Genomic DNA, 18452 nt, shown 5'->3' with positions numbered 1-18452 from the left:
TGGCAGCATCTGTGGAGATAAGTTAGAGTTAACATTTTGGATCCAATGACCTTATTTAGAACAGGGATTAACTGGAACTTGATCAAACAGATGATGAGCTCAAGTCTCAACGACACAATGGAACTTGGGCCAGTTGTGTATGTGTATCATGACTCGGCACCAGCAGATCCATAAAAGAAGGAACATCAGAGACATTGATACGGATAACCCACAGTGACAACCATAAAAACTAACTGTAAGTCAGGGCCCACAAGAAGACAGTGAGAATCTAGGAACAAGAGTAAGATTAGGGCCAATGAAGGATAGTAGTGGGAAGTTGTGTGTGGAGTCAGAGGAGATAGGGGAAGCACTAAATGAATATTTTTTGACAATATTCACTGTAGAAAATGACAATGTTGTCGAGGAGAATACTGAGATACAGGCGACTAGACTCGGTGGGATTGAGGTTCACAAGGAAGAGGGATTAGAAATCCTGCAGAGTGTGAAAATAGATAAGTCCCCTGGGCCAGATGGGATTTATTCTAGGATCCTCTGGGAAGCCAGGGAGGAGATTGCAGAGCCTTTGCCATTGATCTTTAAATCGTCATTGTCTACAGGAATAGTGCCAGAAGACTGGAGGATAGCAAATGTGGTTCCCCTATTCAAGAAGGGGAGTAGAGACAACCCTGATAATTATAGACCAGTGAGCCTTATTTCAGTTGTTGGCAAAGTGTTGGAAAAGGTTATAAGAGATAGGATTTATAATCATCTAGAAAAGAGTAAGTTGATTAGGGATAGTCAGCACAGTTTTGTGAAGGGTAGGCCGTGCTTCACAAACCTTATTGAGTTCTTTGAGAAGGTGACCACACAGGTAGATGAGAGTAAACTGGTTGATGTGGTGTATGTCGATTTCAGCAAAGCGTTCGATAAGGTTCCACACAGTAGGCTATTGTACAAAATGTGGAGGAATGGGATTGTGGGAGATATAGCAGTTTGGATCAGTAATTAGCTTGTGAAAGAAGACAGAGAGTGGTGGTTGATGGGAAATGTTCATCCTGGAGCCCAGTTACTAGTGGTGTGCCGCAGGGGTCGGTGTTGGGTCCACTGCTGTTCGTCATTTTTATAAATGACTTGGATGAGGGCGTAGAAGGGTGGGTTAGTGGATTCGAGGACAACACTAAGGTCGATGGAGTTGTGGATAGTGATGAAGGATGTTATAGGTTACAGAGAGACATAGATAAGCTGCTGAGCTAGGCTGAGAGATGGCAAATGGAGTTTAATGCGGACAAGTGTGAGGTGATTCACTTTGGTTGGAGTAACTGGAATGCAAAGTACTGGGTTAATGGTAAGATTCTTGGTAGATGAGCAGAGAGATCTCGGTGTCCAGGTACACAGATCCTTGAAAGTTGCCATCCAGGTTGACAGGGTTGTTAAGAAGGCATACAGTGTTTTAGCTTTTATTAATAGGGGGATCGAGTTCCAGAACTATGAGGTTATGCTACAGCTGTACAAAACACTGGTGCGGCCGCACTTGGAGTATTGTGTACAGTTCTCGTCACCACATTATAAGAAGGATGTGGAAGCTTTGGAAAGGGTGCAGAGGAGATTTACTAGGATGTTGCCTGGTATGGAGGGGAGGTCTTCCGAGGAAAAGCTGAGGGACTTGAGGCTGTTTTCGTTGGAGAGAAGAAGGTTGAGAGGTGACTTAATAGAGACATATAAGATAATGAGAGGTTTAGATAGGGTGGACAGGGAGAGCCTTTTTCCAAGTATGGTGACAGCGAGCACGAGGGGGCATAGCTTTAAATTGAGGGGTGATAGATATAGGGCAGATGTCAGAGGTAGTTTCTTTACTCAGAGAGTAGTAAGGGTATGGAATGCTTTGCCTGCAACATTAGTAGATTCGCCAACTTTAAGTGCATTTAAGTCATCATTGGACAAACATATGGACGTACATGGAATAGTGTAGGTTGGATGGGCTTCAGATTGGTATGACTGGTCGGCGCAACATCGAGGGCCGAAGGGCCTGTAATGTTCTATGTTCTACGTTCTTAACAGTTGTATGAAGGGTCGCCTTGAGTTCAGGGGCTCAAAAAGGATCGCATCAACTTGCACAAACAATCAATGCATGAAGGAAGTTACCCTGAGACTAGAACTTAGAGTAGAAGACAATCAGATTGGGAGCAAACCTAATCATCACACCTCACCTTGCAATGCATAGAATTTGCGTTCAAACTGTGAGTGTTGTGCTTAGTTTTAGCAAATAATCAGAATTTTAGCAAGTGTTGAATAAAACAGAAGTTCTAGTGTTTATTGAGTGTTTTAAAAATAATTGGCATCCCAGCAAGTTAAGGAAAGAATAGTTCATGTCTGTTGAATACTTTTATTAACTTTAATAAAAATTGAGTTATACTAAATACTCTGTGTAAGTGCTATTCATCTGCCACATCAGTTGATATCCTATTCTAAGGGTCAATAGTCTAAGATCCAGTCCTCCACCAGAACTCAATACTTGGGCATCTCAATGAAACTTATGGAATACGAACAGCTTGGATAGAGTGAATGTGAAGATGTTCCCACTTGTACAGAAGACTAGGACCTGAGGGTATAGTGTCAAAGTGAAGGAATGTCCATTTAAAATCATAGAATCCCTCTCGTACAGATAGAGGCAATTCAGCCAATCTATTCTACACAACCTCCTGAAGACCCATCCTATGCCTGCAACCCTGCATTTACCATGGCCAGGAGAAAGTGAGGACTGCAGATGCTGGAGATGAGAGTCGATAGTGGGGCTGGAAAAGCACAGCAGGTCAGGAAACATCTGAGGAGCAGGTGAATCAACGTTAATGGGCAGAAGGCCTTCATCAGGATTCCTCGGATGTTGTCTGACCAGCTGTGCTTTTACAGCGCCACACGTTCGACATTTACCATGGCCAACACATGTAGCCTGCACATCCCTGGAAACTATGGGGGAATTTAACATGGCTAATTCCCCCAACACTACACATTTTTGGACTATGGGAGGAAACCAGAGAACCTAGCAGAAACCCACAGAGACACGGGAAAGTGGGCAAACTCCACACAGACAGTCACCTAAGGCTGGAATCGAACCCGGATCCCTGGCGCTGTACAGCAGAAGTGGAAACTGCTGTGCCACTATGCCACCCATTTAGAACTGAGATGAGGAGGAATTTCTTCAACCAGAGGTGGTGGATCTGTGGACCTCATTGCGCAAAAGGCTGTGGAGGACAAATCATTCAGTGTCTTTAAGGCAGGGATAGATAGGTTCTTGATTAGTAAATGAATCAAAGCTTGCTGGGAGACTTTAGGAGATCAAGGTTGAGAAACATATCAGCCATGATTGAATGGTGGAGTAGACTTGATGGGCTGAATGACCTAATTCTGTTCCTGCATCTTATGGTTTTAAAAAGCTAGAAAATGAGGAAAAATTAAATTTGAAACAGGTAGAGTTGTTTCTAATATGCTGTTTAATGGTTTCAAACAGAGAAACATTATGCCGACACATATTTGAACAGTGTCTCACAAGGTGATGTCTTATACTTCATTTCCTTTTCACATCAAATATATGTAAAACATATTGATTTGTTTAAAGATTAGTGTGAAACAACTTAAACATCTTCACAACTCAATTAACAATAAAAGAGTAAACTTTGTATTCGAACAGCAACTTATCTGAATATGTTAAATCTGTTAAATTTTCTTTACATTTTTAAAAAAGAGAATGCTACAAATTATTGTAGCTTTATTCTTAGCAAATAAGTAAAACGTAAACCCTGACAAAAGCACATAGCCGATCCCACCTTTATAGTGCACAAAAAGCACTGCCCACAAAGAGCATTGATGACAGCTCGAAGTATTCATGCTCAAAAGGCATACTTTTGTTTATTGACCTTAGCTGCCAGCAACCATTTTAGAGATTAAGAGATGGTGAGATAGTGATACAATAGTTTGTATTTTCAAAGCAGAAGCTTGTCTTTTTAGTAGACTGTATACAATTACTCTTACAAGGCAGCCAATGAACAATACTATTCATATATCTCTTCTATGTGGTTTCACCATCTTTCAGTAATGCAATTACTTGCACAAACCAAAACTAAACAAATGCTTTCACTTCTTTAAGAATGATCAGCTTTTCTATGTTTCTGTTTGAAATTCAGTGGGTTTCTCAAGCAGACACGTACCAGTACACCACCAGAATTCCCCTTAACCAACTCTAATAATGTTGATGAAATATCTGTGGGACATCTGCCAGGAAATTCAGGCATTCCATGACCTAACTCTCGAGTTGGAGAGCTGCCACGGTGTTTCAGCTGCATGCTGAGATCCCATCTTACCAATGTGATTAGAACAAGAAGCCAATGAAATGTGGCATGTGCTGAATAAATAATATGTCCAAACTACCTGCTCCCTCCTCAGGCTGTATATACCTGTTAACATGTAAAATCCTCTGTCCTTGTGAAATTTACCTTCTATAAATCTCTATATTGATATCTGTGAATAGAAAATTCTCTAAAACAGCCTGAGTCTAAATAATTTGCACATTTTAGACAAATTATTTATTAGACTAAATATTTCCCACCAATGTTCCGTTGAAATATAATGCATTATTAGGCAGTGACTAATATTTAAAATCATCTCAACATTAAAAATCATCCTAAATATGCTTAACATTACCTTCGCCACAGCAAATAAGAGAATTAGTGGAGGAGAATATGTCCATTTATTTATGTCATATCAAATGTAATTTTGTGTCTGAAATGTGATACAAAGATATTTTCATCATAATCAATTTGAAATAACATCTTGTCAGTGACAGCTGGATTTTGTCCAGTCCAAGACTTGGCAAGAGTGCTCCTTCTGTCTGCATCAGTTGAAGACTACTGTCCATTCTAGCTGACACAAGCATTTTTATCGCCCATTCCCAGAAGGCCATAAGATCACAAGACATAGGAGCAGAAGTAGACCATTCAGCCAGTCGAGTCTGCTCTGCCACTCAGTGGCTGATTTGATCATTCCCAACTCCATTTTCCTACCCTTTCCTCATAATCCTTGATTCCCTGACTGATTCAAAATCTGTCTGTCTCAGCATTGAAATTCTTAGTGACCCAATCTTGACAGTTTTCTGCAGTAATGAATTCCAAAAATTCACTACTGTCTGAGAGAAGAAATTCCTCCTCATCTCTGTCTTAAATGGGCAACTCCTTACAATAAGATTATGCTCACTGGTCCCAGATTCTCCCACAATGGAAACAATCTCTCCACATATACCATGACAAGCCCCCAAAATTCTTACATGTTTAGTAAGCTCATCCTTTCAGTTTTGATGACTCTTCTATGATTTTCCAGATAATTGAGAGTGGACTGATGTGGTGGTACTTGATCTTGTTGAATTTGGTCTGTACTTGTTAGAACAGCATGTTCTCGAGCACAGGTCTTCGACATGATTGATGAAATACTGTCAGGTCCCGTAAGCTTTGCAGTACACAGTGCCTTCAGCTATATCTTGATATCAGCAAGTTCCCTTGCTTGTGATTGTCCTGATGCCATGAGACTTCATGGGTTCCATCGATGGCAGCAATCAGCTATGAGTATGATTGTCCACCGAGGAAATTCCAAGTCACTAATCATGACGAGGTCCAAAAGGGCAACACCTTCCCAGCTGTACACAGAAATGCTATCTCCACTGCTGATAGTGATGTCTGTAAGGTACAAGGATTAGCGAAGGGAACGTCCTTGCAGAAGGCAGAGATGGATGGGGAGAGGAAGATGTTCTTGGTGGTGGGGTCTAGTTGAAGTTGGCAGGTGTTTAAGGATGTTGCATTGGATACAGAGACTGTTGGAGTTGGAGGTGAGGACATGGTTGCCCATGGCCACCCCCTGGATTTGGAGGATATGGGAAGAATTGAAGGAAATGTTATTGAGTGGAGGAGGGCAAGGGCGGAGGAGGACTGGATGAGTCTATTGGAGATGAAGAAGCTGTGAGACTGTGAGACAGCTCTCCACGTTTGATACTAACTTCCATATGTTAGTAAGGATGACTTTGCGGGGTCAACCAGGTTGAGTTTACCATTGTCATTTCTTGTGCAGGCGTTCGTTCTAGTTTTATTTCTTTGAAACATTTCAGTGGTTTCAAACTTAGTTTCCCAGAACATTTCTTGGGTTTTTGGATTACTAGTCCAATGACAATTCCATTACACCAGGATGACCCATTTACCATCTGATTTGCACAAAGTTAAAATACAGGTACAGCAAGCAATCAAGCAGGCAAAGGCTATGTTAACCATTATGAACATTTACTACAATGATATAATGGCTATTGTGAGGCCACATCTGAAGTATTGCACACAGTCTTGATTTCTTCGCTGAAGGAAGGATTTAATGTAGTGTACAGAAGATTCACTAGATTGGTTTCTGCCTGATTCTTGGGATGGGATGAGTATCTTATGAGGAGAGATTTAGGACTTTATGATTAGGAGAGGGTTAGCTCAGTTGGCTAGATAACTGGCATGTGGTTCAGAATAATGTCAACAGCATAGAGTTTGATCCCAATTCCAGATGAGATGAACTTGGGATTTACCTTCTGATTCACTGTAGTAAAACACATAAATTGTGGTTCGGCTATCCACACATAATTGAGGATATTAATAGCAGAATATGCAGATATGGATTATATATACTTGAATTTAGAAAAATTAGAGGTGATCCCATTGAAATATACCAAATTCTTAAAGAGGTTGGTAGTACAAGTCACCATTGGCTACAAGGCTAGAACTAGGGGTCACTATCTTTGAAATTAGGAGAAATGTCTTCATGGAGTGGGTTGGTCAATCCTCTTCTCCAGTGACCTGTGGGTGCTCATCTGTTTAACATATACAGGTCATCATTAGGTTTTTGAATACTAAAGTAATAAGGGACATGGTAATAGCAGTGTAATGAGGTATGTATATCTTAATGATGTTTTAAATGACAATGATACTCTATCAGCAGAACAGGAAGATATATGTGATCAAGATTCAGAGAGAAGACAGCCTGGAGAGAGGGACTAATGTCTGGAGACCTGTGTTCAGTATAGTTTGTTGCTTAGTGTAAATACAGAGTTTATAGTATTATAAAAAAAGCCTTGTTTTGCTAAGAATAAATTAAAGATGCAGGGGACTCAGCAATAGCAATTTAGCACGATATTGTAGCTTTTAAGACTGCAAGTGTAGATACCCACCAACACCCCAAGTAACCGGGGCGGCACGGTGGCACAGTGGTTAGCACTGCTGCCTCACAGCGCCAGAGACCCGGGTTCAATTCCCGACTCAGGCGACTGACTGTGTGGAGTTTGCACATTCTCCCCGTGTCTGCGTGGGTTTCCTCCAGGTGCTCTGGTTTCCTCCCACCATCCAAAAATGTGTCGGTTAGATGAATTGGCCATGCTAAAATTGCCCGTAGTATTAGGTGAAGGGGTAAATGTAGGGGAATGGGTCTGGGTGGGTTGCGCTTCGGAGAGTCGATGTGGACTTGTTGGGCCGAAGGGTCTGTTTCCGCACTGTAAGTAATCTAATCTAATCCATGAAGGGAGAACTCAACAGGCTATGCCCATGACCAGTGAGCCAATGGTGTAGCAATCTAAAGCAGTTCCGAGGGAGGTCGGTAATGATCACATTGAATAGCTCAAAGGGTTGAATATTTTGACCCCTGCTCCAATTAATTATGTTCTTCAATATTATATCTTTAGAGACTTGGAAAAAATGCTGCTGCAAAATCTGGTCAAAGAGCCTTGACTCTACGATTGAGTAGGTCCGCAGTGAGGGAACAATCGTGCCCACGATATTGGGTTTCTCGAAGCTCATAGATACAATTCTAAGGTCCATTACTTGTGGTTGCCATGGAGACTTCTTTTAAAGGTGCTGGACATGGTTGTCACGGTTACTGCCCGACCAATCAGATCGCTGACTGGATGCACGTGATCCGGTCGACGTTGGGCGCCATTTGAGGAGCGCGGATGTGTTTTGTACAGTTACACCGGACACTGTGATGGTTTGGGTAGGTCGATGTGTGTTTGCGGATGGATGTTCACTACTTGTCGCAGGTTTATCTTTTCTTTTAATTTGTTGTAACAAATGGTGGGTGGTTAGAATAGGTCATAAATGTTGCAGTGGTTTCCGTTAAAAAAATGTTGTAGTGTGACCAGCAGGTTATTGCGAGTTTTTTTTAGGCCGCTTCTCCCATCCCGCTCTATTTTAAAAAAAAATGTTCAGTGAGGTCCACCTGGAAGCCGGGCATGATGATGGAGGGCATTTATCAGTTATATCTGTCAGTTTTGTTTCACGCATTTAGCCATTGGCAGTTTAGACGCATCGACTGTTAAGTGTTCGAGACTTCATCCCGGTATTTGAGTATTTTACGTTTTGGAAACCGTGCCTTCCAGGTGAGAGATGCAGATACAGAATTACCTGTGTAGGAAGGGGATTGTTGTATAGTTAAGGATTATGTGAATCTAGTCATTTATATATCTGGGGAGGAACACTATATGGCTTCTCGTGGATTCGGAAAGCTTTAATGGATAGCTTTCGCTCTCTAACTTCTAGAGCAATTATGAACTGGTGGAGTCGATTTGCGTTGGTTGCCTCCAATGGTTAAATTAATTATCATACTTTGGAGTGTGTAAAGCCTGGGATTCCACAATTGTGACTACAAAGGATGATTTAAATGCGGAAACCTCAAGATTGTTCTCGCCATCTACAGTTAAGGCTAACGTAAAATGCTAGACGGTCGTACGTTTAGTTGTTTTGTCTATAGACCTTTGATTGTGCGCATATTCCTTGATACCTACAAATCTGCTAAACTCCATCATGAATATGACCAATGATAGGATTGAGAATGTAAAACATTCACACCACTTTGAAATATGATATTTGTCTTTCCCCCTCAGTCTTAAATGGCTGATGTCATTCTGATACTATAATCCCTGATTGTACATTCTTCAACCAAGGCATACATCCTTGTGGCAATTGATCTGTCAAGCCTCGGCAGAATTTATTTTAATGACAATAACCTCTAGTATTAAAATTCTCAGATATAGATCTAGTCTATGTACTTTTTTTTCTCTCAGAAAAGACAATCGTACCACTTCCAGAATCAGTTTAGTGAATATTTACTGAATACCTATACCCTCTTTACTTCTTTGGATAAGGAGACCAAGAGTCAAGACATTAGTCAAGATGTGGTTTCATCAAGTCCTTATGTTACTGTAGTAAGATTTCTTATCCAATCCCTTTGTAGTAATAAAGTATTATATCATTTGCTTTCCTAATTACTTGCTGTGTTTGCAAGATAATTTTGTGAACTGAATACAGGTACACCCAGGTCCATCTGATTACTGACATTTGCATCTCCCATCATTTAAGAAATTAAACTCCTTTTATGTTTTCTCCCAAAAAGCATAACTTCACAATACTCCACGTTATATCATCTGTCACTTATTGGCCCACACACCTAATCCATCTATATCCCTTTGTAACCTCTTTGCTTCATGATCAATTTTATATTTTCACTGAATTTTGTGTAATCAGTGAACTTACATAAGCTACACTAACTCCACTCATTTTGATAGATTATAAATGGTGAGACCCAAGACTCCTTGTAGTAGCTTAGTAGTTACAGCCTAGCAATCTGAAAATGACCCGTTCATTCCTTTTCTGTTTTCAATTTGTTAACCAAACCTAAATGCATGTAGTTATGTTATCCCTAACTACATGAGCCGAGTTGTATGTTGCAATTCCTGGTGTGACTTCTTATCAAATGCTTTTTGAAAATACAAACATGGAACATAAGGACTATGAACAGAAGTGGGCAATTCAGCCCCTTGAGCTTGCTCCACCATTCAATATGATCATGGCTGATCTCGTCTCTGCCTCAACTTTTATTTTCCTGCTCACTGTCAATGACCCTTCGACCTGTACTAATTAAAAATCTGTCTGATTCCTACTTAAATTTATTCACTGTCCTGCCATCCACCACATTCTGGGATAGTGAATTCAACAGATTCGCAACCTTTTGAGAAGTAATTCCTTCTCATCTCTGTGTACCACTTATCCTGAAACTATGACTTCTTGTTCCAGATTGCCCCAGAAAGGGAAACGTCTGCTCTACTTTGTCGGTATGTGTAAATAGGTATTGACTGTATCCGGTAGCACTGTCTTGTCATTGATATTTCCTTTAAGCTGCGCAGCTGTGTAGAGATCTTGTGCAAGCTTATTGGCTTCTGCCTGCTCAAATCGTTGCTGCACATGGGCTTCAGAAGTCCATGCATCCACTTAAAAATTAGTTGGAACATTCCCTGTTACAACATTCCTAATAATAGATTTTTGCATTTTCTTTACTGTTGGAGACTAGATAGGCTGGGGATGTTTTCCAGATGGGGATGGTTGAGTGGGAATTTAAGTGAGTGTGCAAAGTTCTGAGGGGCATAGACAAAGTTGACAGGGAGAAACTTTCTGTTTTGGGGTCAATAACCATGAGGCACAGTTTTAAGGTAAGGTGTTGGACGTTTAGAGAGGAATTGAGGATTTTTTTTGCCGTCCACAAGATTGTGGGTATATGCAATCACTGCCTTAAAAGATGATAGAGTAACAACATTTAAGACATCGAAGAATTATTTAGATACATGCCATAGCATATAAAACTACAGGCAAAATGTTGGGAAATGAGATAAGAATATATAGGTGTTTTCTGAAATTTGCAAATAGAGGCTCACTGAGGGGCCTTTTTCCGTGCTGTTAAAAACTTTGCTTGGAAGGCTGATAGAGACAGAAAACCTCATAATGTTTAAGAAATGTTTAGGTCTGTGATGCCAAGACATGCAAGGTTATGGCCAAGTCCTGGAAAATGGGATCAGAAAACTTAGGTGCTTTTGTTTGACAGGTGAGATTCGGTGGATCAGAGGGCCTTTTTCAGTGCTATATTCAGTGCTCTGACTTATATGACTCTTTCAGGTTAACTGGCCTTTAAGTCCTGTATTATTTTTATACCTCCACTAGCATTTCTTGCCCACACCTAACTGCCTAGAGGACAGTTAAGAGTCTCCGCATTGCTGAGAGTCTGGTGTCATATATTGGCCAGACCAGGTTAGGATGTCCCTAGACTTTAGTGAATCAGGTTGGGTTCTATGACAATCAGCAGTGGTTACATGGTCAGCATTAGGGCAACTACTTCTTTTAAAATTTTATTGATTTCAGACTCGCCATCTGCCATGGATTCAAAGCCTTTAAGTCCTTGTTTTAGATGATTAGTGTGATGCCATTCCTGGTGTACCACCACCTCATGTTGACATTATTATTTCCTCCCTTTTAACTGAATACAATCTGTAAGTCAATCGAAAAGCAAAATACCATGAAAAAAAAAAGCAACAAAATATGATGGAAGTATTTACCATGTAATGCACCTGGTGAGAGAAACAGATTTAATGGATTAGGTCATGAGAACTAACAAATATTAGTGATGTCATAGTTTTTGAGCAAAAGATAGACGGGACAATGACAAAAGGAATGTCTGTGAAAGACAGGCGGGATTGAATGACAAGAATTAGCCTCAAAATCCCAAGGGAAAAGTACATTGCAAGAAAGAAACAAACGATGTGACTGGGGCAGGTATTGCTATTTGAAAGTGAAAGTCTGAGATAAAATGCCCAAACAAAATAAGGTGGAGTTCATTGATGAATCCAGAAGCTGTAAAGTGCCGAATTAAAAAGTGAGATGCTCAAGCTTGTATTGAGCTTTACTGGAACAATGCAGCAAACAAAGTGAGAGATCTCTGAGAGAGTATGGCGAAGAATTACAATGAAAGGCCTCTAGAAGTCAGATTCGTTCTTGTTGACGAACTGGAGGTTTTCCCCAACATTGGTGTCTCAGTCTGCACTTTGTCTCCCTTGTATAGGAGAGAGCAATTTGCAAACAGCAAGTACACTAGACTAAATTGAAAGGTGTGTGTGGGATTGTGGAAAAATCAATTTCATTCAAATTTGGTGGATTTTTATCAAAGAAGGCTCGATGAAAGGACTTAAATATATGTTTTAAAGGACCTTTCTGGGAGTCACATGACTTCAGCTAATTAGATTAGATTATTTACAGTGTGGAAACAGGCCCTTCGGTTCAACAAGTCCACACCGACCGGCCGAAGCGCAACCCACCCAGACCCATTCCCCTACATTTACCCCTTCACCTAACACTACGGGCAATTTAGCATGGCCAATTCACCTAACCTGCACGTTTTTGGACTGTGGGAGGAAACCCACGCAGACACGGGGAGAATGTGCAATCTCCAAACATTCTGTTGCCTGAGGCAGGAATTGAACCAGGGTCTCAGGCATTGTGAGGCAGCAGTGCTAGCCACTGTGCTGCCCACTACTTGGACTGCTGCTTATAGATAACCTTGCTTGGTTTTATGGCTGTTCTGTTTGAATAGTGTTGCATGCAGTAGAGATTATTTTAGTTTTCATTTGGGAGTAAGTGCAATTGCTGTGTGGGCCTCCAAGGTCTGTGCATGGTATTGACCTCTGAAATTGAAGAATGCATTGGCATGCTGATTGGCTTGGAGTGGTTGCACAGTTTAGAGGGGGCATTGAATTATTGTTCAACCTGCTGAAGATAAACTTCTCAGCTGAGCTGTCTAGTCTCTGGAGGGGCAAACAAAAAAGGATCTAAGGAAAGACAATGCACACCCATTTCAGGCACAACAATGTAAATTGCTGCTTCAGCTGGAGGGAGTATTTTGGCCCTTGAACAGTGCGGTGAGAGGAGGTAAAAGGGGTAGATGTTACAGCTCCTGTGTTTACATGCAAAGGTGTCATGGTTATGTGGATTTTTTGAGAACTGGATCAGGATGTCACTGAGCGAATGTGTTTAGCACCTAACAAACCCATGAAAATAATCTGTTAAGGATAGATAAATTCCCTGGGCCAGACAAGATATACCCAAGGTTAGTACAGGAAGCGAGGGAAGAAATTGCTGCGCCTTTAGCGATGATCTTTGCATCCTCATTGGCCACTGGAGTAGTACCAGTTGATTGGAGGGTGTCAAATGTTACTCTCCTGTTCAAGAAAGGAAATAGGGATAATCCTGGGAATTACAGAGCAATCTGTTTTACGTTGGCAGTGGGCAAATTATTGGAGAGAATTGAGAGTCAGTGGTAGTGTGGAGGGCTGTTGTAGGTTGCAATGGGACATTGACAGGATACAGAACTGGGCTGATTAAGTGGTAGATGGAGATAGTCATAGAGATGTACAGCATGGAAACGGACCCTTCAACTCAATTATGCTGACCAGATATCCGAACCAAATCTACTCCCATTTGCCAGTACTTGGCCCATATCCCTCTAAACCCTTCCGATTCATGTACCCATCCAGATGCCTTTAAAAGTTGTCGTTGTACCAGCTTCCACCACTTCCTCTGGCAGTTCATTCCATACATGTGCTACCCTCTGTGTGAATAAATTGCCCCTTAGGTCCATTTTAAATTTATCCCCTCGCTCCTTAAACCTATGCCCTCTGGCTCTAGACTCTCCCCACCCAAGGAAAAGACTTTGTCTGTTTACTATATCCATGTCCCTCATTTTATAAACCTCTAGAAGGTCACCCCTTAACCTGCTCAATGATACCCAGTTTGAGTTCTACCAGTTCCTGACCTCCTTACAGGCTTGTTTCAACCATGGACAAAAGAGCTGAATTTCATATGTGAGATGAGCATGACAATCCTTGACATCAAGGCTGCATTTGACTGAGTGCGGCCACAGAGCCCGAGCAAAACTTGTATCAATGGGTATCAGGAGTAACTAACATCCTGGACTCCCAAAGCCTATCCACCATCTACAAGGCACAAGTATGATGGAATACTCTGCACTTATCTGCATGGGTGCAGCTCCAGCAACACTCCAGAAGCTTGACACCATTCAGGGCAAAGCAGCCTGTTTGACTGGCACTACATCTACAAGCATCCACTTCCTCCACCATCAACACTCAGTAGCAGCAGTGTATACTATCAACAAGATGCGCTGCAGAAATACACCAAAGATTCTTAGATAGCACCTAACAAACCCATGACCCCTTCCATCTAAAAGTACAATTGTAGCAGATACACAGGAACACCACCATCTTCAAGTTATCCTCCAAACCACTCAATGCCCTGACTTGAAAAATACACTGTTCCTTCACTCAAAATCCTGGAATCCCTCCCTAAGGACATTGTGGGCAAGGTATAGCATATGGACTGCAGTTCTAGAAGACAGTTCATCACCTTCTGATGGTCAGTAAATGCTGGCCAGCCAGTGATGCCCATGTTCCATGAGTGAATATATGAAGAAAGAAAACTGGCAGGGCATGAGAATTAAGAACTTTTGAAGTGAGGGGGCCGGGTGCATAGCTCCTTGAAAGTGAAGTCACAGGTAGATAGGATAGTGAAGAAGGCATTTAGTATACTTTCCTTTATTGGTCAGAGTATTCAGTACTGGAGTTGGAAGGTCACATTGCGGCAGTACAGGACATTGGTTAGGCCACTGTTGGAATATTGCATGCAGTTCTGGTCTCCTTCCTATTGGAAAGATGTTGTGAAACTTGAAAGGGTTCAGAAAAGATTTACAAGGATGTTGTCAGGTTGGAGGATTTGAGCTATAGGGAGAGGCTGAACAGGCTAGGGCTGTTTTCCCTGGAGCATCGGAGGCTGAGGGGTGACCTTATAGAGGTTTACAAAGTTATGAGAGGCATGGACAGGAAAAATAGACAAATTCTTTTCCCTGGGGTCGGGGAGTCCAGAAGTAGAGGGCATAGGTTTAGAGTGAGAGGGGAAAGATATAAAAGAGACCTACGGGGCAACTTTTCCACGCAGAGGGTGGTACGTGTATGGAATGAGCTGCCAGAGGATGTGGTGGAGGCTGGTACAATTGCAACATTTAAGAGGAATTTGGATGGGTATATGAATAGGAAGGGTTTGGAGGGATATGGGCCGGGTGCTGGCAGATGGGAGTAGATTGAGTTGGGATATCTGGTCGGTATGGACAGGTTGGACCGAAGGGTCTGCTTCCTTGCTGTACATCTCTATGACTCTATTTGAAGAGATTCTGATGTACCTGGACACAGACTGGATAATGGTAGCAAAGCTAGAGCAAAGTTAGGAAGAAAGCCCTTAGCTGAGACATTTGTATCATAGTCACAAGTGATGTGCTGAAAGACTGGATGTTGGCTAATGTGCCACTAGTTAGGAAAAGCTAAGAAACTATAGACCAGTGAGCCTGGGGTCAGGGAGTCCAGAATGAGAGGACATTGGTTTAGGGTGAGAGGGGAAAGATATGGGGAGACCTAAGGGGCACCTTTATCACGCAGAGGGTGGTACGTGGAGGGAATGAGCTGCTAGAGGATGTGGTGGAGGCTGGTAAAATTGCAACATTTAAGAGGCATTTGGATGGGTATATGAATAGGTTGGGTTTGGAGGGATGTGGGCCGGGTGCTGGCAGATGGGACTAGATTGGGTTGGGATATCTGGTCGGCATGTATATAAAAATGACTTGAATGAAAAGTGCATGTTTACAGATGACACAAAAATAGGTGGGAAGGCAAGTGGTGAGGATTATACCAGTCCACACTGGGAAGGTTGGCAAATTAAGGAGTTGTCAAAAACATGGCAGAACAAGTGATAATTTTGTCTGCAAGAATTAAAGTGCTGTATATTATTTAAATTGAGTAAGCTGCAGCCCAGACTGATTTGGAGGCCATCATGTATAAATCTCAGAAAGCTGGAGGGCATGTTTAGTAGGTTTTAGGGAAGGCAAATGGAATGTTGGTTTTTATTTCAGAGGGTGTCTGGTATGAAAACATGAAAAAATTGTACTAGGCACAGGTTAGACCACATCTCGAAGACTGTGATCAGATTTTGTCACTTTGTCTAAACAAAGATATATTGGCATTATAAACAGTCTAGAGAAGGTTTCCTCAGTTGATCCCAGCTATGGAGGGATTTTTATACATGGAGAGTTTGGATTAATTGGACCCGTTCGTATTGGCGTCATGAGTGAGGTGCAACCTTATTGAAAAATGTAATATGTTTGCAGTCTTGACAGGGTAGATGGAGGGGTCGTTTACTCTTTGGAAAGTCTACAGCCAGTGGGCATAATCTCCAAGTCAGGGGTTGCCCACTTAAGACACAGATGAAGAAGAATTTCTTCTGAGGTTCATGAGTCTGTGAAATTCTTTACTGAAGGGTGTTGAGGCTGGGACTTTGCATGTATTCAAGGCTGAGATGGACAAATTTATAATCAGTGAGAGAATAGAACTATGGGGATAAGGCTGGAGTTGAGAATTTTCAGGTGAGCCATGATTTCATGAATGGCAGAGCAGACGCCATAAGCTGAATCTACTTCTAGTATGTCTTGTGGTCTTATCAGTTGAGAATTTTCAAAAGTGTCCAGTTTTCATAAGGTGCAAAGCGATAGTGAATAAGTAAATTACAACAAGTTGAAATTTAGAAGGATGACAAATCTGGCAGTGACCATTCTGAAGAAAATTACCAGAAGTAACAAAGAAGATTGATGAGGGCAGAGCAGTAGATGTGATCTGTATGGACTTCAGTAAGGCGTTCAACAAGGTTTCCCATGGGAAACTGATTCGCAAAGTTAGATCTCATGGAATATAGGGAGAACTAGCCATTTGGATACAGAACTGGCTCAAAGGTAGAAGACAGAGGGTGGTGGTGGAGGGTTATTTTTCAGACTGGAGGCCTGTAACCAGTGGGGTGCCACAAGGATCAGTGCTGGATCTACAAAAAGGATCTACTTTTTGTCATTTACATAAATAATTTGGATGCGAGCATAAGAGGTACAGTTAGTAAGTTTACAGATGACACCAAAATTGGAGGTGTAGTGGACAGCGAAGAGGGTTACCTCAGATTACAACAGGATCCAGACCAGATGGGCCAGTGGGCTGAGAAGTGTCAGATGGAGTTTAATTCAGATAAATGTGAGGTGCTGCATTTTGGGAGAGCAAATTGGCAGGACCTATACACTTAATGGTAAGGTCCTAGGGAGTGTTGCTGAACAAGGAGACCTTGGAGTGCAGGTTCATAGCTCCTTGAAAGTGGAGTCTCAGGTAGTTAAGATAGAGAAGAAGGCGTTTGGTATGCTTTCCTTTATTTGTCAGAGTATTGAGTACAGGGTTGGGAGGTCATGTTTCGGCTGTACGGGACATTGGTTAGGCCAATGTTGGTATATTGTGTGCAGTTCTGGCCTCCTTCCTATTGGAAAGATGTTGTGAAACTTGAAAGGATTCAGAAAAGATTTACAAGGATGTTGCCAGGGTTGGAGGATTTGAACTATAGGGAGAGGCTGAACAGGCTGGGGCTGTTTTCCCTGGAACGTCGGAGGCTGAGGGGTGACCTTATAGAGGTTTACAAAATTATGAGGGGCATGGATAGGATAAATAGACAAAGTCTCTTTCCTGGGGTGGGGGGAGTCCAGAACTAGAGGGCATTGGTTTAGGGTGAGAGGGGAAAGATATAAAAGAGACATAGATCATAGAAAAATACAGCGCAGTACAGGCCCTTTGGCCCTCTATGTTGCGCCGATCCAAGCCCACCTAACTTACACTAGCTCACTATCCTCCATATGCCTATGAAAACAGCCCCAGTGCCTCAGCCTTTCCTAAGGGGTAACGTTTTCACGCAGAGGGTGGTACGTGTATGGAATGAGCTGGCAGAGGAAGTGGTGAAGGCTGGTACAATTGCAACATTTAAGAGGCATCTGGACGGGTATATGAATAGGAAGGGTTTGGAGGGATATGGGCCACGTGCTGGCAGGTGGGACTAGATTGGGTTGGGATATCTGGTCGGCATGGACAGGTTGGACCGAAGTGTCTGTTTCCATGCTATACATCTCTATGACTAAATTATTGGGTGGGTCAAAAGATTTTAGTGCTTATAAGCGCATATGGAAAAAAAAGTGGCCTTTAACACCAGGTACTCTACTTATGTTGCATAATTCAACTCCCACTTGCTCTATAAAAGATGATGGGTCAGGAGGTGATAAACATCTCTGCCTCTGGACACTGCTGAGGCAAACCTTCAGGGTTGAAACTTTATTGCTGGAACAGCACAGCAGGTCAGGCAGCATCTAGGGAACAGAAGATTCGACGTTTCGGTAAACATCTCTGCCTCTGGACACTGCTGAGGCAAACCTTCAGGGTGGTGTCCTAATTCCAATTTTTTTTGCTTCAACAACCTTTTGCATCACAACATCACACATGGGATTGTTTGATTAGTGTTCAGTTTGTTTGAGAAATCTTTAGATAATTAAACAATTTCTGTCCAACTGCTGCAAATCTGGACCGGGTTCAAGCTTTCATTGATCTGTAACAGGTAACGTTGGCATCACAGTAATGTCAGGCAATGACTGTCTACAACAACAGAATTTCAAATCATCTTTTCCTG

The 18452-nt window shown here is 41.9% G+C and overlaps 1 protein-coding gene across 4 annotated transcripts in view; it reads left to right on the top strand.

Annotated features, from left to right (window-relative positions):
* The first annotated feature begins 7933 nt into the window (after positions 1-7933).
* The window catches only part of tnpo1 (transportin 1), a 124216-nt gene continuing 113697 nt past the window's right edge, over positions 7934-18452 (top strand). The window contains exon 1 of one of the 4 annotated variants that reach the window (XM_043707736.1): positions 7934-8031. In XM_043707736.1, the coding sequence (XP_043563671.1) occupies positions 8023-8031 (9 nt within the window). In that variant the 5' untranslated portion in view covers positions 7934-8022. Of the gene's footprint in view, positions 8078-8316; positions 8417-18452 lie in introns of those variants that run through there. The other 3 variants (XM_043707756.1, XM_043707728.1, XM_043707764.1) reach the window with 3 other exon arrangements.

This window comes from Chiloscyllium plagiosum, chromosome 2, assembly GCF_004010195.1.
Source record: "Chiloscyllium plagiosum isolate BGI_BamShark_2017 chromosome 2, ASM401019v2, whole genome shotgun sequence".
In the NCBI taxonomy this organism is placed as follows: Eukaryota; Metazoa; Chordata; class Chondrichthyes; order Orectolobiformes; family Hemiscylliidae; genus Chiloscyllium; species Chiloscyllium plagiosum.
Note: the sequence above shows the minus strand (reverse complement) of the source record. Positions and strands in the feature narration are given on the sequence as shown.